Source organism: Cuculus canorus, chromosome 9 (assembly GCF_017976375.1).
Source record: "Cuculus canorus isolate bCucCan1 chromosome 9, bCucCan1.pri, whole genome shotgun sequence".
Taxonomy (NCBI): domain Eukaryota; kingdom Metazoa; phylum Chordata; class Aves; order Cuculiformes; family Cuculidae; genus Cuculus; species Cuculus canorus.
Window position 1 is genome coordinate 3,255,670 of NC_071409.1, and position 22,582 is coordinate 3,278,251.

General features: G+C 44.0%; 1 protein-coding gene across 4 annotated transcripts in view; it reads left to right on the forward strand.

The window, feature by feature from the left end:
- STAG1 (stromal antigen 1) overlaps positions 1-22,582 on the forward strand; it is a 194,615-nt gene that overhangs the window by 85,690 nt on the left and 86,343 nt on the right. For all 4 annotated transcript variants that reach the window (XM_054074814.1, XM_054074812.1, XM_054074813.1 and 1 more), the window contains one exon: positions 18,672-18,748. In XM_054074814.1, coding sequence (XP_053930789.1) covers positions 18,672-18,748 — 77 coding nt within the window. The remainder of the gene's footprint in view (positions 1-18,671; positions 18,749-22,582) is intronic.

Sequence of the window (22,582 nt, forward strand, 5' to 3'; positions counted from 1 at the left end):
GTAATTAATTAGCCATTCAAGGTTACTTTTTTTTTTTTAAATTGATGAAGAAGTTGCAGAATAGTTTCAAGAAAATAGAGTCTTTTGAGGTTAATGAAAGATTGCTGTGACTCCTGTGTTCTCACTGGCTGCCTTGTAGACAACTGGTTTTCCTTATGGTGGAGGAGACTAAAAAATACAAAACTGAACACTCCAGGCAAGGTCAAGGATATTTCCATGGCTCCTTGTAACAACCTGAGTAATTTCTTCCAGTTAGAGCTGGATTTATCAAGAGCGCCCTTTTTATTTCCAAAGTTATGCACCAATAGTGATAGTGAATCTTGACAACTAGAGCATATGTAATTCCAGTGGAATCCGTACTGCACTGGGAGGCTGTGGGTATGGCACGGAGATTGTAGGGAGCTCCTTGGGCTTCAGAGATATTGCTCACATGACTTATGTTTGATGTGAGCTCAACCAGAGTCCTCAAAGTATTTCCTTCAGACTTCGTTGATAACCAAAAAATGCCCTGGATGCCTTGGATCCCTTGTCACAGAAACATTGAGTCAGAAAATGGTTTGGGTTGGAAGGGACCATGAAGGTCATCCGGTCCAACCTCCCTGCAGTGAGCGGGGACACCTTCCACTACATCAGATTGCTCAGAGCTCCATCCAACCTGGCCTTGAACACCTCCAGGGATGGGGCAGCCACAGCTTCCCTGGGCAACCTGGGCCAGAGCCTCACCACCCTCAACGTGAAGAAGCTCCTCCTGATGTCCAGTCTAAATCTGCCCCTCTCCAGTTTATACCCATTGCCCCTCGTCCTATCACTCCAAGCCTTTGTGAACAGCCCCTCTCCAGCTTTCTTGTAACCCCTTCAGGTACTGGAAGGTCGCTGTAAGGTCTCATCGCAGCCTTCTCTTCTCCAGGCTGAACAACCCCAACTCTCTCAGCCTGTCCTGGTATGGGAGGTGCTTCAGCCCTCCGATCATCCTTGTAGCCTCTTCTGGTCCCAAATCATAATTTCATCCTGGTATGGTGCCATTGGTACAGTATCAGAACACCACTATCTTTTCAGCTTCACGGGAAAGGTATAAGCTTATTTTTATCTCTTGCTTTGTTATTTGGCCATCTGGGCAAGTGCCTGGTGACAGAGTATTGTTATGCTCTCAATTATGAGATAATTGAGTTTATGGATTGGCAGTGCTTTGATTTCTACTTCTCCAAGCAGCTATTGAACTGTAGGTCTTTTCAGCTGATCACCACTGCCAGAAGATGTAATCCTTGCTGTTAATATCCATAAGAAAATACGTGCCAGTCAGTTCCTGGTGCCACCTGTGGGTATTTCAGAACAGATTGCAATTTAAAGTCCTGATTAACAAAGGAATCATAAGAGATTCAAACTGTCAGGAATTCTTTATCTGAGTTACAAAGGGTTTAATCTTAATGGCAATGATGCAGAAAACCTGGATGAGTTGGTTTGCTTTTTGTTCTCAAGATTTGTTATTAATGTAATTCCTTTTTTTTGCTGGAGATTCGGCTCTTCTGGGGCCAGCACTGACATAGCGAAGGTTTGTGGTTGATGCAGAAATTTGACTTGCTGGTGTTGGATGATGTTTCCCTCTTGGCTATATTTTTTGACAACTTACAAGTAAATCCATGGCTTAGAGTTTAATTTATACTGCGTACATTTGAGGTTACTTACGCTTCTCTCAAACATGCTGCTTTTTTCCTTTTTCTGGTGGGAGAGTACACTGCAGTTCTGAAGCTTTAGAACCACTGTGTGGGTCCTGGCTGTGTGGTCCGCTCATCACTGCTTAGTAGAGAATGGTGTGGACAGGAAAGGTCCCAGCCCAGGCCCATTATAAGCACTTGCAAACCGTTTTGTCTGACAGCGGTGAAGGATGTTCTCACTCTCAGATTTGTTTGATATCTAATTTTCAGCCCATTTTTTTTTTCTTGTTTCCATGGTAGCCTCTAACAGCAGGATTATACTTCAATTATATGCTGTGTGGAAAACTTGCTTTATTTAAAGCTGCAATAGGTCCAGAGGAGGCTACAAAGATGATCTGAGGGCTGGAGCACCCCCCATGCCAGGACGGGCTGAGAGAGTTGGGGTTGTTCAGCCAAGGCTGCATAGAGATCTTAGAGCGACCTTCCAGTGCCTGAAGCGGCTACAAGAAAGCTGAGGAGGGGCTGTTCACAAAGGCTTGGAGTGATAGGACGAGGGGCAGTGGGTGTAAACTGGAGAAGGGCAAGTATAGACCGGACATAAGGAGGAATTTCTTCACCGTGGGGGTGGTGAGGCCCTGGCCCAGGCTGCCCAGGGAAGCTGTGGCTGCCCCATCCCTGGAGGTGTTCAAGGCCAGGTTGGATGGGGCCACTTTCTTTCCATTTCATTCCTGTTTGGGCATCAACAAAGATCAGAGAATGAAACTATATTTGTATGATATTTCTAACCTAATCTCACGTCCCGTGGTTCTTATCTGCTAACTCAGCTGTGACAGCTGACTTCTATCCGATGTTTCTGAGATATCAGATGAGGCTTTGATGTAGGCAGGTTGCTGATAAGGAGCGGTGTCTGAGCTCAGCGGTTTGCAAGGTGTTATCGGAATGGAGTCATAACTGTGGGTGGAAGCTGTTTGCTTTTGAGAAAGACGGGGTGGCCTGTAGAAATTGCCACTTGATTTAACTTGGTAATTACTTTATTGCTCTGGCTGTCCGATGCTTTGGCTGTGGATTACTTTCTAGTGCTGCTTTGCATATTATGGATATAATGCCATCATAATTGCTTTTACCTCCTTAATTTGGTTATAAAATTAAAATTGGTTTTAATTTTATATGCACAGTGCTTTTGTGCCTGAATGGTAGCTTAGTAAACTTAACTCGGTGATTACAGAGATGTTTAATACATTTTAGGGAGAAAAAATAATCAGAGATTGGGGAAGGAATAATTTTAACATATTCAAAGTAAGTAAGTTAATTCTAGTTTGATTCTGTGATTCTATAGCAACGCTTCAGGCTTGAGGAAGAGTGGCTGAAAAGCTGTCTGGCAGAGAAGGACCTGGGGGGAGTGTTGTGTGACAGCGGCTGAACGTGAGCCAGCAGTGGCCCAGGTGGCCCAAGAAGGCCAGCGGCATCCTGGCTTGGATTAGCCATGGGGTGGCCAGCAGGAGCAGGGAAGTGGTTGTGCTGCTGTCCTTAGCGCTGGTGAGGCTGCATCTGGAATCCTGGGTTCAGTTTTGGGCCCCTCACTACAACAAGGACATTGAGGGGCTGGAGCATGTCCAGAGAAGGGAACGGTGCTGGGGAAGGAGCTGGAGCCCAGGGCTGCTGGGAGCGGTGAGGAACACGGGGCTGTTCAGCCTGGAGAAGAGGAGGCTGAGGGGAGACCTCATCACTGTCTGCAACTGCCTGAAAGGTTGTGGTGAGGTGGGTGTTGGTCTCTTCTCCCAAGGGACAGGACAGGACGAGAGGAGATGGCCTCAGGTTGCACCAGGGGAGGTTTAGATTGGATATCAGGAAAGATTTCTTTACTGAAAGAGTGGTGAAGCACTGGCAAAGGGCTGCCCAGGGGGTGGGTGGTTGAGTCCCCATCCCTGGAGGGGTTTAACAGGTGGGCAGATGGTTCAGATCAGATCTATGGTTCAGTAGTGGACCGGTGCCATTGGACTCAGTGATCTCGAAGACTTTTTCCAACCAAACAATCCTGTGATTCTGTGATTCCAATTGGTCTTGACTGTGCTGTAAAGTAATATTAGTACTGGTCAGCATAATGGAGCGTGTGTTGGTATGGTACTCTGTTGTAATTGTGTCCTTGCTGTAGCGTATGGTATTAATAGCCGAGCTGACTTGCGTTGGCTTTGCTCCACTTACGGTAAGTTATAAAATCTAGAGAAATACCAAGTTCAACACTGAGCTGTGGAGATGTGAGACGAGTTGGAGATAAACTGCAGGGCTTAGATTTAGCTTTAACACGCACAGATGAATGCACAGATGGATATCCCCTAGCTTGCTTTCAGGGAAATACATACAGAATTGATCTTAGGAAGTGGCTAATGTTTCCTAAAGCTCTGACGGCAGACTCGGCAACAAGCTGCTCTGGGAAAGCTGAGCATCTGCAGTCCTCGCCCCTGGTAGCATTCCTCTCTGCCTGCCTGTGCTGAGCAAAGCTTGCAGCTCTTTCTGATTAGAAACAGTGAGAAGCGTTGCTTTGCTTTGAAAACTGCGTTTGACTCTTAGAGGTTATAAGATTCCGATCTCATGGAAACGGTGTGAGGTGGCAGGGATTTTGAAAACGGAGAATCCTTTATGCATTTCTTTCTAGCAGAAAAATAAAAGAATAAATATCCTAGAAAAAAGTTAGCTCCATGCATGAGATCTCATTAATAAGGAAAATTCAAGGAGAAGGGGAAACGGAAACGTCTGCAACAGTGGAATGAAGGATGAAGTAAACTTGTGCTTTTAAGTGCAGGAAAGTATAAGGCAAAAGGAGGAAATTATGGATTAAAAAATGACAAGGAAGGAACGTGTTCTGTGGGGGCACATCTACATAGGTGAGATTAGGAGGCAGGAGAAGAAAGGTGGAGGTGTACATCCCAGCGTGATAGAGCTGGAGGTCCTGCTGAACAGAGCCATAACATGGAAATGTAACTCATTTTTCGACTATTCTCTTCAAGCTGATGTTCCATATTGTAACAGCGTTCAGTGTGGACTCCAGTGAGGTTTCATGGGAAGGAAAACAGCAATTCCAAGACAGAGGCTATGCAGACGTGGAGTTAGAGCTGAGGGTGTAGTTGTGCCAATACAAATGAGTACTAACAGAAAATTTGGCATTAGAGTTAAACTTAAAAATCTGAGCATATTAAAACCACCCAGTTACTAAGACTTCCAGACATCTTAAACAGAGGAAAGGGAGCACTGGGAAACCTTAAAAGGAAAGATTGCCTGAAGTGCTGAAAGCTGTGGGTGGGAATCCGAGTGGTTTGGTACAAAATATTGAGAAAACTAAATGCTCTTTACAAAATAAAACATTTACTCTTAAAATATTTTGTTTTACCCAAGTATTGCTTTGTATTTTCCCACTTCAAAGGTTTTTCCACCAAGCTGTGAGACACAGCCAGCGGAGTGAGGTGGCTGCGTTATTCTGTGGCTGAGGGAGTAGTGTTTTGCGCTTGGTTATCTACAAAGAATAGTAGCAGTGGCATAGCAATCCTTGATGTATCTACAGGCCATTCTTAATTTGAGCAAAGCACAGCATTTAACTAGCTCTGATATTCAAATTTGTAATAGAGAATCCAAACCAATCTGCGAGGAGATTATAAATAAATGTTTAAGCCATCTCCAGATTAAACCTGCCTTACTAGCAGTGTTCCTCTGTGTTTTTCTTCTTTCCCTTTTCCATAGTGGTACTTGGTTAATTTTTCCCCTGGAGTCCACTCTCTTTGTTTTAATGAATGTACTCAAGCTCTTCATTTCCTCTTGTATTTCATCCTCTATTTATCACTATTTGTCTTTCAGTACTCTTTTTCTGTACTCGCTGCTTTATCACTTAGGTAAAGTTTTGGTTTTCTACTCTTATTACATAGGTGCATCTTTTTCTACATTAGTCTCCTTAGTGAATCCTAGACATCCACTCTTGAGAACCAATTTGTGCTGAGTTTTCTCCACTTTCTGCTCCTTTCTCCACTTTCCCACTTCTATTTGTCTTGTCAACACTTGCTGTGATCCGTGTGTATTCACTTGCTTCATTTTGCCTCTCCAAATGCAGTTCCTGCAGCTTGAGCTGATGTCAGAGCTGCCGTAGTGTTACTTTTCCTCCAGCCTTCCCAGGAGACCTCCTGGCAGTTTGCCTTTGCCACATTCTGAGGTGACAAGTTCCCTCTTGCATCATGTTTTTTACAAGCAAATCTATACTGTTACTGGTTTTGGTTCTAGTGTGTGTTCTCTTGGTCTCCTACCCATGCCAAAATGTCTTGGGCAACTATTTATTGTGTTGTTTTGACTTTGCTTTTAACACAACGCTACTTTTTATTTTTCCATAGCAGCTAAGTTTCAATCAAGGCTTTTTTCTATAGGGTTTCAATCAATTCTCTTTTGTAAATCCCTTGGAATCTTAAAATCCGTAAGGTTGGAAACGACCTCCAAGATCATCAAGTCCAACCATAAAGATCCTGTCTGCTCAGTAATGGGCTATTCCAGGCGCAGAGTCAGGGATAGAAGAGGGTATTGAGGCAGTAGAACGGGATCTTTGCCACTCCCTGAGGGGAGGCTTTCTCAGATAACGCATCACATGGTTAAACCCTAGCTGTTATTGATTTCCTCCTCCCCCTCTTCCAATTGTTCACTGACTCAGCTTGCAATATCTAGAAGATTTCTTGAAGTTCAGGGAATGGCAACTTACTTTTGTATATGTATTTGCAATAAGGAAAAAGCAAGACTTTAGCCTAAGCCCTCTCTGGTAAGGAAGGGCTAATTCAAACTTTTCCCGTTCTTCCTAAGTTCAGGGCTTTTTACATCCCGAAGGGAAGTTGTTGCAGTCCGTGTACACACAGTTACAACTGCTTGTGTGCTGCGCTTCTGTAAATTCCTCCATCAGACTGCATGGGAGATGCCTGGGAAGAGGAGAATGTACCATTATGGGTAGAATAGCTTAAATTGTCTAGACTCTTTCAGGAACTCTTAACGGCCGTCTGAAGCATCCTAATCAATTCCTCTTGCAAGCCCACCCGTGTTCTTCCTGTTCTTCCCTACCTAGTTCAGTGGCTGTAGCAGGAGTTGCGTACATCCGATACAGGCATCAAAAGCAGCGTGGCCAGCACGTCGATTCTGCCCCTCTGTTCCTCTCTTGTGAGACCTCATCTGGAGTATTGTGTCCGGTTCTGGAATCCTCAACATAAGAAGGAGATGGAGCTGTTGGAACGGGTCCAGAGGAGGCTACAAAGATGATCAGAGAGCTGGAGCACCTCCCATACGAGGACAGGCTGAGGGAATTGGGGTTGTTCAGCCTGGAGAAAAGAAAGCTCCGAGGAGACCTTAGTGCGACCTTCCAGTACCTGAAGGGGCTACAAGAAAGCTGGAGAGGGGCTGTTCACAAAGGCTTGTGGTGATGGGACTCGGGGCAATGGGTATAAACTGGAGAGGGGCAGACTTAGACCGGACATAAGGAGGAATTTCTTCACGATGAGAGTGGTGAGGCCCTGGCCCAGGTTGCCCAGGGAAGCTGTGGCTGCCCCATCCCTGGAGGTGTTCAGGGCCAGGTTGGATGGGCCTTGGGCAGCCTGAGCCAGTGGGAGGGTGGAACGGGATGATCTTTAAGGTCCCTTCCAACCCAAACTATTTGATGGTTCTGTGATACACAGTAATTTCACCTGCACAACTCCTAGTCACTTCCTAGACAGTTCTCTTTTCTGTGGCTGATGAAGATGGAGCCACAGACAGCCGTGCAAGCTGGTGACTCATCAGACTCTACACACACAGATTGAATCAAGGTCGCACAGAGCATATTAAGCTTGACCCTTCTTCATTTCTACTCTAGTTTTGAAGCACAACAATTACGGGATTTTTGAGTGTGATTTCTCAGATTCTTTGTCTTTCCTTAGAGAGACAAAAACCTCCATGCATATGTTCAGATAGTCAGAAAGTTAAAAAAGGTGTTGGAAGGAGCTAAGAAAGAAGAGACAACCGAATTTTGTTTTCCTAGCGAAGCAGGAAAAATTGTGATGTGAAAAAGTAGAACTTCGCTCATCTTGCATACTTTCAGAAGAGGAGAGAGAAGGGTTTGAGGCATTGCTTTGTGGCCACTCAGCTAAGTTTTGCACTGTCTTTTCACAGATCCTGGTCAGTAAATGCTTTAGTCTTTAAAATACTCAAAATAAGTGATTTTATGAGAAGCGAAACTGATGAAGAGTGGTTTCTAGTGTTGATGAACTGCACTGAATTATATGAAAGCTGTTGAATATAACTCATGAAGTGTCTCATGCTCTTCATGAGAGATGATGTTCTGAATGCCATCTACCTTTAAAAAAGATTTAGAAGAAGCGTATAACTTTTTGGAAGCTAAATAAGCTGTGTAGACAAACATTGCTAGGGAGGAGATTATTGTGCACCAGTTGAAGCTTTCTTGAAGCAGCATTGGTGATGTGAGTGTCCTTGTCTTTCTCCAACCTGAGCTGGAGGCTGAGAGAGATGAACAGAGACGTGGTCGTGCCTCATGCTGGACCTGAATGGCCTCTTTGGTCTCTACTCAGCTACCTGCTTTCGTAACATTTATTGGAACATATTGGAGCAGAGACTGATCAGATTTGGTTTAAAGAAATAGTTCAGAATGTATTCTCAGAGACCTTATTGCAGCCTTTCAGTACTTAGAGGGGAACTCATAAGAAAGACAGGGAAAAACTTTTTAGCAGGGCCTGTAGCAAATGCACAAAGGGGGATGGTTTTAAATCAGAAGGGGAAAGGTTTAGACTAGATGTCAGGAAGGAATTTTTCACACTGAAGGTGGTGAAACACTGGCCTAGATTGCCCAGAGTGGTGGTGTCTGCCCCATCCCTGCAGACGTTCAAGGTCAGGTTGGATGGGGATCTGAGCAGCCTGACCTAGTTGAAGATGTCCCTGCCCATGGCAGGGTGTTTGGACTGGATGACCTTCATGGTTCCCTCCAACCCAAACCGTTCTATGATTTTAAGGATTGGCTCTGGGAAACCTGGAGCTGTTTTGGTCTGTTTGGTTGTGCTGTTGCTGATAAGATTTGGCTGCAAATTCAGACACTCCTTTTGTGCCTTATCCTTTCCTTCCACAGATTGGAGGCACAAACATGTGACATAAAACTGTAGAAGACCTGTACCGGGGATATTTCCTCAGAGCTGTGTTGGAAAGGATCTCATGCAGTTAACAGCAGGTTCCCTTAGATCAGAATGCAAGGTCAGTTGTCTTGGGGAACAGGAGGCAGGTGAATGAGCAGCAGAGTGTGATGGGTCTGCAGCAGCTGCATGACACTCGTTGTTTTGCCCCCTTGAGTTCTGTCAGAACTTTGGCAACACCCAGGCGTGGCACAGCCTGCCTCAAGGCCTGGCTGCTGGCTTTGAGTGAAGAAGGATGCTGTAAAGGATTCTCTTCCTCTCTTTTTCTTCCTTTTTGCTTTGTTTTCTCTCATATGAGACTGTTGTTTGTGGAGTTTTCAGCCTGTCACATCAGTTGAAAGTCTCTAAATAATTGTGGCTTTTTAGAGTTTCTCTTTCAGCTTTTCTTCTTTGCCACTTCTGCAAACTACTGAGGACTAGAAATAAGAGTAACAGGGGACTGAGGAAAGGATCGATAGACCCTCAGAGGAAGCAGAAAAACTGAAGGAAAGGGGAGGGACCCTGGATATATAATCCTCCTATGATTATCTTTTGCTTCCTGTCTTCCTGGTAAGCAGAGGTACCATTGTTCACGGAGTTCTGTTGTAGATATGAGGAGAAATGTAGGGATGGACTAACAAGAAATCCATTTATCTGGTAAAGAAAACATCCTTTGGCAAAGATGCATGTGAAGGGCTGTTGAAGGTTGATGATATGTCCATGGGTCATTGTTGAGCTGGCTTGTCAGTGGGAACCTGTTGGTGGGACAAGCACCTTCATAGAAAGCAGAAGGAAGGATGGACTTTGGAGGTAACTGTCCTTGGATGGACACTGATGTGACTGTCCTTGGTGGAAGGTTTCTGTGGAAAAGAGCTTGAAGTTCTCTGAAGCAGGAAATGTGAATGAGTGTGACATGGGTAACAGAGTCTGTTTGGATTCCTGGAAGGCCTTCAGTGGAGCCCTTGCTCTTCTGAGTGAGAAGCTGAGAGAACAGAATTGCTCAGTCTCAAGAAGAGAAGGCCAAAGGGAGACCTTAGTGCTTTCTTCAAATAAGAAGAGACAAGAGAAGGTGAAGTCAGAATCTTCATGCAAATCCATGGGCACAGACTGACAGGTAACAGATAAAAGTTGAAACTTGGGAAATTCCAGTTTGACATAAGGGAAGATGTTTCTGCCATGGGGTCATCAAGTACTGGAGGCATAAAGGCTCAGGGCCTACAGGCAGGCTGGGGAGGGGTTCTTGGTCAGGGATGGGGCGACGCAGAACAGTTTTCAGCTGAAGGAGGGGAGATTGAGATGAGGTCTTAGGGAGAAATGTTTTCCTGTGAGGGTGGTGAGGCACTGGCCCAGATTGCCCAGGGAAGTGGTGGCTGCCCCATCCCTGGAGGTGTTCAAGGCCAGGTTGGATGGGGCTTGGAGCAACCTGATGTAGTGGAAGGCATCCCTGCCAATGGCAGGGGGGTTGGAACTGGATGGGCTTTAAGATCCCTTCTGACCGAAACCATTCAGTGATTCTACAATTCTTTGCTTGGATTATCTGGCTCCTCTTTTGTCACTGGGCACTACTGAGAAGCAGCAGGCTCCATTGTCTTCACAACCTCCCATCAGGTTTTAAACACACAGAGAAGATACCCACCCGAGAGAAGGGAGGGGCTCAGACCCACTCTCAGCCTCTCTTGTGCTTGTTTTGTATCTTAACAGCGCAGGTAATGGGTGAGTCTGGATGTCTTTAGGCTTCGATAAAGCACTCGGAAAGGGTACATACACCTAAATGGACTTATTTCTAATATTTACGTTGTTGTATCTTATACTTAACTTGCAGCTGCGCTTGCAAACTGCCTATATTTATATTGCTGAGTTTGAGTAACCTCTGCCAACACACGGCCAGAGTCGGGTTCCAGAAGGATGGTGACAGGCTGTAGGTACTAACATTTCCTCTTGGAGCCTCCTGACATTGGGAATAATTTGAAGATAACCGCTTTGTTTGGCAGTGCTCGGAGGTACAAAGTTAAGAATGAGAAATAAAGGATAAATTTATGTGTGTGCCTATTAGAAAGAAAAAAAAAATCTGTCTCTCGAAGTTGTATTACAGCTGTGTTATAGAGTTATTTGGTGGTAAAAGATTTTTGAGATCAAGTCCAACCATACCTATGCACTACTAAACTATATCTCTGAGCACCTCATCTGCCCGTCTTTTAAATACCCTGAGGGACGGTGACAATGGTCTTGAGCATTGAATGTAGTTCTGAGCATCCTGCTGCCAAAGAGGTATCCAGAATTGGAGGGGAAAACATAAGCAATGGGGAAAAGAATGGTAAATAGAAGAACATTAATTATTCACTCTGCAAAAAAAAAAAAAGGCCTAGTAAATAAAACAGTCAGGCAGCAGCTTTAAATATAGAATGAGCTACCTTCTTCGGGAATATGGAGCTCAGCTGCAGATCTCATTACTGCACAGTTCTGTGGAGATAAAGCGTACAAGTGAATTAAGAGATGATCGATCCACTAGCAGCTGTTAAACCCAGTAGTCGCAGTATGGCTTAACAACCTGTGGTGCAGGGAAACCCTAAATTACTGCCAAATGCAAGATTCGTCTAACGATGACTTGGACTTGCACTCTTCCTAACACCTAGTGCTGGTTACCGGGTACAAAAGTCCATATGCTGGTTTTTGTTTCATCAGATCTGTGAGAACTGGTTTTTTTAAATGTTTCCTTACAGCACATTTGCAGGCAGCCGCAGCAGTGAGCAGTGCAATTTCAGAAAAGTGCAGCAGAGAAAGTTTCGGAGGAGCATGAACCCAAGAATACCTTGGAGTCAATGTTTTCCATCTCTCCTCGAGCCTACCTGTCCTCCTTGATCACGGGCTTCTCGCGCAGCCCAAGTAGCCTGAGGGCAGTGCAGGGCAGGCTGAGTGGCTGTGGTTGTTGGCACTTCCAGCTTCCAGGTGCTAAAGCCTTAAGACATTACCGGGAACCAAGCAATGCCTTCGGGGCAGCAAAGGCTCCTCCATGTTTGTGTCATGTACTGTTCAAGTCAGAAGGTACCCGGGTGCCTTGTGAGAATATCTGCTTCAGGCTATCAAAGCATGGAAAGATCTATTTGGTGGAATCATTCATAGAATCATAGTATCATTAAGGTTGGAAAAGACCTCTAAGTTCATCCAGTCCAACTGTCAGCCCAACACCACTGTGCCAACGAAACCATGTCCTGAAGTGCCATGGCCACACTTTATAAACCTCTCCAGGCATGGAGACCACCACTGCCCTGGGCAGCCTCTGCCAGTGCTTCACCTTTCTTTCAGTAAAGAATTTTTTCCTGATATCCAATCTAAATATCCTCTGGCACAACTTGAGGACATTTCCTCTCATCCTGTCCCTTGTAATTTGGGAGAAGAGCCCAGCACTCACCTTGCTAAAACCTCCTTTTCCGGAATTACAGAGAGCGATGAGTTCTCCCCTGAGCCTCCTCTTCTCCAGACTGAACATAGAATTGCTCACTCTAAAACTTGAAACATTTACCCTTGAATTTGGGTATCAGAAATAGCAAATCCTAGAATTCCACTGGTTTGTGCAGTGAGCCCTGTGACAGTCAAAACAAGGAATAATTCCTCTGAGCATAGTTGAGATGTTTGACAACCATTACTGATACTCCTCTGAGTTATTTGCACCATTAACAGCAACGATGGGTTTAAGTAAATCCCATTTTAGTAAACTTTAAGAGATTATATTGATGTTTCCACACTGAGCAAGACATTTTTCCTGAGCCTGAATTCGGTTACGAAAGGCCAGCAGAAACAGTTCAGCTAATTATTCAAATGATGATAAGAAAAAAGTGGGTTTTTGCTTCTGTGTTGTTTATGCAGGCCAGAACAGTAATGGATTTCTGTGCCTGCTATGGAGGAGGTAAAATTCTAAATGCTTTAGCAGTGGTCCCTGTAAATGTGCCTCTCTCTGCCCCAGTGGATCACCGGGTGTGTGGTGTGTACGTGCCATCGCTGGACGCACAATGAGCACAGAGCTGGGACTGTAGGTGGCAGTCAGGCATTGGGAGGAGAGAGCACACCAGGGCCATACGAGTGGTGAAAGGACTGCAGTGACCAACATTTCCTCCATTCCAGAATCTAGTTTTCGTTGCAGATTTAATGCCACGTTGCGGTAGAGAAATACGTCTCTACCCAGTGCACAATGACAAGGAACAAATTACTTTATTTGTCATTTTCACTGCTATCTTGTGAAATTCCGTTCTGTTCCTGTGTTTCTCATACTGCTTAAGGCTCACAGCGGGGCTAACATAGTTCTCTGTAATGACTTTTCTGATCTTTATTTGTTTGGAAGGATTTGTAGCAATATCAAGACCTGAAAATTCAGGAAAAGGAGGTTGGCACTAAATCCTTGTCCTGTTTAATGTTTATAGTTAATATTTGTTCTGAAATCTAGAATAGCTTTCTTGAAAATGTCTGCACAGTGATAGAAGGGGAGAAAAGCCAGGGATAGGCATCTGCTGGAGGCATGTGGGCGTCTACTATGAACCGTCAAAGCAGGAAGGCCGGATACAAAAGCTTTGTTGCTGTTTTTTAATCAGCGTATACAGTGGTATGATGTACGTTAGGTTGTGAGATGAAGAGTCTTAAGCTGGCAAGGTGTCACCAAGGAGTAGAATGTAGCAAGTTAAGGATTGTCCAGTGAGTACTTAGTGTGGTGATGACGCTTCTTTTATGCAGAAGACAAGAGAACACAAATGGAAAGCACTTTCTTCTAGAGCTAATTCTCAGTACTGAGGTGGCAACTTAAATGAGTTCAGTCATTAGAATAATAATATTCCTAGTTCTGTGAGAGCAAAGTGAAGGACAAAGCAATGATAATGGTCTTCAAAAGAGACTATACTAAAAAACAGATCACAGAAACATTAGGGTTGGAAAAGACCTCTAAGCTCATCCAGTCCAACCATCAGCCCAACATCACTGTGCCTGCTAAACCTTCTCCTGAAGTGCCACCCCGACATGTTTTTTGAACCCCTCAAGGGATGAGGACTCCACCACTGCCCTGGGCAGCCCGTGCCAGTGCTTCACTATTCTTTCAGTAAAGAATTTTTTCCTAATGTCCAATCTGAATCTCCCCTAGTGCAACTTGAGGCCGTTTCCTCTTGTCCATCTCCAGGGGAAGCAGACTGGGGCGGGGGGGAAATGAGCTTCCTGTCCCAAAAAATTATATTCAAGACTCAAGTGCAAGATAACCTAAAGGAAAGGAGGAATAGGAATTATAGCCAGAGAACAACTTGTTTGAGTTGTGCTATGCAATGGTTTGAAAATCAAAATGCAGTGTGCAGAATCAAAGAATTAAAAATACATATTCAAGAATTGCAGGAGCAGGTTGGACAAAATCAGAGGAATGCATAAAATAAGTAAAACAAAATTAAGAGTAACAAACTTATGTTCTGGTATGCAAATTAATAAGCAGAAGGGCAATTAAAGAATTGGACTGCAGCAAGAGAACACACTGCTGGGTGTACCGGGCGTCAGGTGGGTGATAACATCGCAGGGAGATTTCAGAGAATGCGTTGGCACCGATTTTGGGAACTGACAGATCTTTGGGGTTGGTTTTGTAGGAGGGTGGGCTTAGATGAACCATTAGAATTCTTTTGAACAATCACCTGTGATTCTTGATTTGATGAGGTTTTAATTGAATGAGACTGTGTGGGGTTTTTTACGATTGGAATTCTTGCTGATTCATTCAGTCCGAGTTCACCGTCTGGAGCTGTAAGGATGAATGAGGGCCGTGTCTGTAGGAATATGCTGGGTTTCGAATAGTGCTTCACTGGCAGCAGACATTGGGCAATGTAGAGTTCATGCAGCAGGAAGACCTGGGAAATAAGTCAAGAAAAGGGTCTTCTGTTCCTGTGTGTGCCACGCAAGCTGAAATTCAATTTAGTCTTTAGGCTAACTTCTTTCTAGAATCCTGACTTTTGGTTCCAGTAAAGTGTTTCAGTTTTCAAGCACAGAAATCAATAGAAATTTAGGGGCCGTGATGGGATTTAGAAGTCTCAACATCTATTTGGATGCACTTCAGCTGTCCCAATACTCGTTCAATTTAGATTAATGATTAACGCCTATTGATTCTGGTGAGGTAAGATCTACATTAATGTTTCTGTGTGAGAGCAAGCTACAGGAAAAAGCCTTTTTTTTCCTGGGGTGAATAATTTGTGGTTGGTTTCAGGCAGTTCTCTCCTGGGAGCAGTAAAGGAAGGGTTACAGAGGGGTACCATCACCCAAGCTGAGCAGTCAGAAGCCATGTCCTCTTTATGGTTTGACTTCAGTCTTTGTTTATCATCTTTCATGTGGAGATTTGTTGCTGACACTTCTGAAACAATTAAAAACTGCGCTTATGGACGTTGTAGAAGTGGATTAATTTGTGTGATCCAAGTGGTAAGTGGGGAGAACGGTAGAGGAAACGTACATTGAATGATATCAAGGGAAAGAAATATCGCCCATCCAGCCATTCTGTTCTCATCTATCTCTGCAAGATCTTCACTAAATGTGCCCTCTCTTGACAGTTTTAACAGTCCAGATCACTTCCAGCACTCTGATCCAAACTATGGACTTGCAGCTAGTGCAAGAGTACAGTGCCTTTTTCTTGTGATACTCGCCAGTGCAAATCTTCTCCTGTCTTCATCTTGATGCCATAACAAGTCTTTCTTCTGGTTACGGATTTTCCAGTTTGTGTGGTTGAGAGATACTCATTAGCCACCAGGAATTTCAGGTGCCACAATTAATCCTGCTTTGGCAGAAGACTTTGGGCTTACTTTATATCCATTAAATATTTCATGAGACCTCACCTGGAGCCCTGTATTCAGTGCTGGAGTCCTCAGCACAGGGAGGACATGGATCTGTTAGAACGAGTCCAGAGGAGGCCACGGAGATGATCCAAGGGCTGGAGCACCTCCCATATGAGGGCAGGCTGAGAGTTGGGGTTGTTCAGCCTGGAGAAGAGAAGGCTGCAGGAAGACCTTAGAGCAGCTTCCAGGACTTAAAGGGGGTGCAGGAAAGCTGGGGAGGGGCTCTTGATCAGGGAGTGCAGGGATAGGGTGAGGGGGAATGGTTTTCAGCTGAAAGAGGGGAGATTGAGATGAGATCTTAGGAAGAAATGTTTTCCCGTGAGAGTGGTGATGCCCTGGCCCAGGTTGCTCAGGGAAGCTGTGGCTGCCCCAACCATGGAGGTGTTCAAGGCCAGGTTGGATGGGACTTTGAGCCCCTGATCCAGTGGGAGGTATCCCTGCCCACGGCAGGGGGTGGAACTGGATTGGTTTTGAGGTCATTTCTAACTAAAACTATTCTGTGATTCTATGATTTTGTGACTTTAGTCTTGAGCTGCAGTTTTTCCACCACTTTTCTTACAACTTACTCAGTTTGGGCAGGTGGTCCGAAAGAGAAGAGGTAAAATTGGCTGTGTAGCTTCTGTGAATAAAAGTACCAGAGATTAAAACAGTATCACAGAATCACAGAATCACAGAATCACAAGGTTGGAAAGGACCCATTGGATCATCGAGTCCAACCATTCCTAACACTCCCTAAACCATGTCCCTCAGCACTTCATCCACCCGTTCCTTAAACACCTCCAGGGAAGGCTGGATAAATTGGTACCTGTTTTTAACTGAAACTTAAACTGGAACTTTGTTTGTAAGAAAATATACTCACATGTCAGCAAGAAGACTTGTAAAAGCACAATGGATGTGGATAAGTTTGAACTGAGCACTTAGTACTGTAGAGGAATAGGCTTATTTGTTTGTTAATGGACCAGGACAATTAAATCCTCTTCACTAAATCCAGAGCAAGAACTTGATGATAGAGGTAAAACTCAGTTTAGAAAAGGACAGGCGACTGGTAGCGATATGGGTGAGGCAGAGACAGTAGGAATGCCCTCTGCGCCTTCAGTTGTAAGACATAGAAAAAGACATTTTATAGAAAATCTGTTATATTTTAAGAATTCCGTTTCAAATGAGAAAGTTCAGCTTTTCACTAATATAAAAACTACAAATTTGAGAAGTATTGACTGTTGTAAGTGCTGAAATGCTGTGATGACACTATGTTGTGAGCAGTCTTCACAGCGTATCTACAGAGGGTTAGCTCAGCTTCCCAGATAAACAGGGAGGGTTGTGTTCTGGTCAGGTGGGGGAAAGGCAGTAGTAGGAAAAGCAGTTGGTCCAAAGCTGTTACTGACTGCCAGACAAATAGAAATGTTCGTTTAGCTTGACCTGACTCCACTAAACTGTGTCATAACCAGTGGAGGAAAGGAGACGTGACAGCGAGTTGGTAAGTGCTGCCCATCTTTGCCCCTCTTAATGCTTACTGGGACTTCCTGGGCGGTGCTCAGCTCCTGTCCACCCTCCAACTGGTGCGTGGTAATATTGTCCTGGATTTCTCGTTTATATTAATATGTTGCATTGCTAACTGTTTTATTAATAATCTGGAAACTGCCTTGCACAAACTTCAGTCACCATTGTTAGAACTGCGGTTGACGATGTTACCCTGTGTGAAATAGATGACAAAGATTATTTCATGAAGAAGCAAAACGAACTCAAGAAATCAGTGTTTAAATTGCATTGTAAAACAGTGCCCCTGCTAAGACACAGAGGATCAGTGTGCTCTGACTGTGTATTTTCAGATGTGTCTGTCTGATGCTTGTTTTTCAAAGCGTCAAGTATCAGAATTAATACGTTCTCATAATATTTAGTATACCTAAATTATCATTATTTATCCTCTGTTCAGGGACTAATGCTATTAGCTGTTAAGCTGCTTCTATTATGGTTTGAATTTTTGGAGCCGTGCGGTGGATCATTAATCCAATTGAACTCTTTGCAGAAGCATGGAGATGCACTCGTTGTAATGTTAATGACGTTGGGATGGATTTTATAGCTCTGCAGTTTGGTAGATTTTTCTGCATGTCCTCCATTACCAAAAGAGGGTCATGAAGTGGCAACAAGAAGATTGTGCGGTACCAAACCAGTGTTCTCTGTTGACTTGTGTTGTGGTTGGATACTCAGACAACATCTAGCTACAAAGACAATAATGTGTAAAATTATTTTATTATTTAATACTGACTGAATTTAGGATTGAGTCACAAGAATTTTAATTTATTTCTATCGTGTTTTAGATTTTCAGGTTTGGGTAGCTTTGTTCAATTTACAAGAAAAAGTTAATCCTATTAACTTTGCTGTTCGGATAACAGAAGGGAATGGTGTAATCCAAGTGAAAGGATAACATGTAATTGCTGCTTTTGGTCCTGAGCTGGCTCCCATCCTGACCGAGCCCTTCCGAGCCTTTGAGTTGGAAAGACTGGCTGGCAGGAGCACCATACGATGCGATTGCACTAGCTTTAACCTGGTGGTGCTGCAGCTCCGTCCCACAGCGCTGTGGCCGGGTCAGGAAGCTGTGCCAGTCCTGAGCCGCACAGTCTGAAAACCAGTCCTGTGCTTCTGCATAGGGATCCTGGTCCGTCTGTAATCCAGGTGACTCGGCATAGGAAGTGGAGTTCATTTTATTGTGCGTGAAAATTTAAAAGCACTTGACAACTGCAGATGTGGCGCGAATCCTGCATTGCCGTCGCTTCTATCTCGTGTTTGCTGAGTTGCAAAAAGTGAAAGGTGGGCAACGTTACTAACTCAGACTCCGATAGTGCTTTACGGGACAGTTGTTTTCTTCTACCTGCTTCTTCAAGAGATGGTCTTGTTCAATGTGTTCCTGTTATTGCGCTGTGGACTCTTTCATGTGTATTATCGAGCTGTAAGAAAATGTTAGTATTTTGATGTACCAAAAAATGGGTTGTGTTAATTTCTTTTGTTCCTTCATTGTATTACAGGTACGGTAAGAATTGAAATGTTCAGGAACATGCAGAATGCAGAAATCATAAGGAAAATGACAGAAGAATTCGATGAGGTATAGTATGCAAATAGTTCTTTAAGCTTTTATGAAATATACTGCCATATACTTTTGTTTTAAAATAAAACCACGATGGGCAAGAAACCTGTGGATGAGCAACGGCTCAGGATGAGAAACAGCCTTGAGAAGCAAAGCAGCGATTAAAAGTCTTGGATCAGGAACAACAGGCCAGCTTAAGCTTTAGGGAAGAATAATAACAGACCGAAAATGCCAAAATACTGGTAGTGAAAGGCTGCCCCCCAGTTGAGGGGCGTAAGTGTGCTGTGACACAAGAGCCTGGAGCAAGCTCACCTCTCGTAGTGTCAGAGAGCGCAGCCACATCTCACTCTGCAAGAACTACCTTGGATCCATGTTGGCTCTGGGCTGGGCAGACCCTCTTATTTCTTTGGGTGGCTTTAGGGATATCCACCTCTGGCCGCATCCTGACTGTCAGAGAGGTTAATGAGAGGAGGCAGAACCACAGGAGGTTTCCTCGTCCCATTGGAGTTGGCAGTGATATTCTAGATTCTGGCGTTCACATCTCAGAACTGCCCTTGTACGAAGAGCTCCCGTTTCTGGAGAAAGGACTGCAGGTTTTTGCAGCATTCTGCTCTGGTTTCTCTGGGCAAGCTGATGTTTTGTGCATTTGAAAGGGCAATTTAAACCAAGTGGTTTTAAACTTGACATGAAAATTACTGTTTTGGAACAATGTTACAGAAAGAATTACTCTTTCAAAAGATCTAAGGGTTTTGTTTGAAGCAAGCGTGTTACAAGTCAGATTTCTGTCAAAATAAGAATGTTCTAATGGTGAATGGTTTTTAGCTTTTGAGATTTTCAAACTGTAATGTCTTTGATCTTTCGCATATTAAAATCTTAAATATTCTGAGTGTTTATTTTGTAGAGTGAGGAAAACATGCTAAAACATGAATAGGTACGACAGCAGTGTCTTTTCTGACCCTTTCTAAATGGAATGCCGAGGCCGTGATTCAGAAAGTTAAGCAGGAAAACTCTAAACAAGCTCTTTTCCAGGACTTACATCTGCAAGATTTCCATCTTGTTCATGGCCGTGAACCACAAAGTGTTTAACTGTGTGCTCACCTGCGGCTTCTCTTGTTCTGACAGTCAGGGCTGTTGTCTGCGGGTGGGACAGGGCACAGTGAATCAAATTCAGGTGTACGATGCCGAACAGAAGGACTGTATCATTTCATGCTGCATTCTGGCTGACTTAGTTTTGCTTTTTAAAACATCACCCAAATGAAGTTAATAAACCAGTGTATTTTTACTAGTGTAAATTGAAAACAGAATTGGATGTTGTCTTCAGTGTGGCCTCGCTATACAAAACAGAATGGCCGAGGCACTATCCAGAAGCCAAAGAATATTGATTTTGCCCAAGGGAGCAAGCTGACAGAAGAAAAACTTCCCAAAGCTTGTCATTTTTTTGTCAAACGAGAAGGAAAACCTCCCTTATGCACAGCATGAATGGATGTGTTAGCAACATCTCTCAAAGAATTACAGTTCCTGCTACATAAGCTTTCTTTCTACATCACCTAAAACCTCTCAGCACTTTTTTACAATTCTAAGAGAAAGTTTCCCTTCTAGCTTCTGCCTTCATACTGAATGGCTTTGTGAAAGAATATGTGGGGTTTAGTATAAAAGCCTGGAATTGTTAGTCCTGGATCACAAGCCACTAAATGTTTTGTAGTCTGGAATAAACTCAGACCCTGGTAGCAGTGGGAAACATTTCGAATGTAGTGTAGTTCTCTCCCAGTGTTCAAATGTCAGATGATCACAGCATAGAATGTTTGTAAGTGCTGGATGACCTGCCAGTTATGTTATAATGTTTCAGATTGCTCTGTGCAGGGTGTCATAGTCACAAAAAGCCCTGCCAAAATACAGGCTTTTGGAAGAAGAGAGGCTTACCTTACTGTTCAGGGTAAAACACATGATGAGATGAACAAACCAAACCTTTCTGGGGCTTCAGCAGTACGTAAATTGCAGTTGCATCTGGCAGAGCATCAGTGCACTCTTTGGCCCTCTCTTCAGTGTCTTCCACTTAAAGATTCAGAACAAGGATCGTTTTTACCCAGGAGAGCTGCTGGCAGCAGACACCGTTGCCAGTAGTCCCTTGACTAAATGCAGCTCAAGCTAAATCCGGCAGATCTGCCTGATCCTTCCCAGCCTTGCTTGCCTTGCTGGAGAAGAGAAGCTGGCAGATTGCTTCTCACCACCTTTCAGCCATGCTGTTGGCTGTGCTATCTGACTCCGTGCAGATTTGACTGGGCGGCTTCCCTGAGCCCAGACTGCCACTGGATTTCTTCATTTGTTCCAAGTATGTGGTAAGCCCTGAAAGAAAGGGAGCCTGGAGGAGACGAGCAGCGGTGCCTGGGCCAAGCGGTCATCGTTTTCTCAGTAAAGCACCACTGTTTTCTGTGCAGCTGGAAGCAGCCCTTGGTTCTCGTTCTCAATATCATTGTTGGTGTTTGTCCTGCAGCACCTCTTCCAGTCCCCCAGGACTCCCAGCGTCCATCTGCCCATGTCATCCTGAGACAAAGCAGTTGCTTAGGGCTGTTGCCAGCAAGGTATTCCCCTTGCCCTGCTGTTCTCTCATGTCCTTGACTCCCATGTCAATCTCGGAGAAGGTACCGGTCAGACTATGTTGAGAGTGAAGGAGAAAAAGAAAGTTGGTGACACTTCTGTCAAAATATTTAGACAGTCTGTCAGCCCAACCTATCTCTGCTGTCATCTTTAAGTTGCTGTTTTCAGATGGAGATCAGCCCCTTGTTAATGTATTTTCCTTCCTGTATCAAAATGTACCTAAAATGCCATGTCTTTTGTATCAGATTAGGGTCCAAAGCAGCTAGTGCTCAGTGGTCTGTGTGGGGGGGTGGTGTAAAATACCTGTTGTCAGATTTGTGACGTGATAAATCATTTCTACAAGTCTAGAGCTAATAGAAAAAAAAGTACAAGTGTACTATTAACTAGGGTGAAATCTCACATTTTCTGTTCTTTAGCACAGCATGCTGCCCAGAAGATATCTCAAACACCATTGAAGATGTTTGGATTTGCTGCTTTCTTTACATTTCCAAGATCGCTGTGTTGTTCTGTCCATGCTGCAGTGATCAGCTGGGTGCTGGACCCATTTCTGTACTGATCACAGAGATTGAAGCATTGGTTTTCCTCATCGTGAGTGGAGGAACACTTATGCAGGACTTAAACAATGGAAATAGTTTCATTCACTTTGTTCCTATCTGCCACAGGTTCAGTTAGAGACAGGGAGTTCCATGAACATCCATCCGCTGCACTGTTTGGGTGTTTGGCTTATGAGGACAGGCATTTTATAGATTAATTCCCTCCTAATTCTTGTGCTAGAGGTGAAGAAAAACTCATTTTGCTTTGACTGGCTTACCTGACACAACCAGCTTGACGAGACCATTGAGTATCACATGTCAGTGTCACCGATGTATCATGTTTTTGTTGGTCTTCAAGAATGAAAGATCCCATAAAATGACTATTGTAAAACTATTCTTCCCATTTCAGCTCTGAGATGATCTCAGAGCAGTCTGTGTATGCTTTTCAAAAGGACTGTCTCATATGTGATTGTAGGTTAAAAATACATCATACAAATGTGAGTAGTTACACAGAGCACTAGATATCCTTAGGATCTGTGCTGAGAAATTGTCTATACGAACCTCTAGAGAGCATGTATTGTGTATGGAAGGGCACAGTGGAAGCAGGGACTTAGTCCGGAGATGATTTGTGAACTTAAGATATAAGCAGGGAGAAGAGGCTGTGCATATGGAGTTACTGTTAGGAAAACATTGAGGAGAAAGCTTGAATGTTTTAATTTCAGTC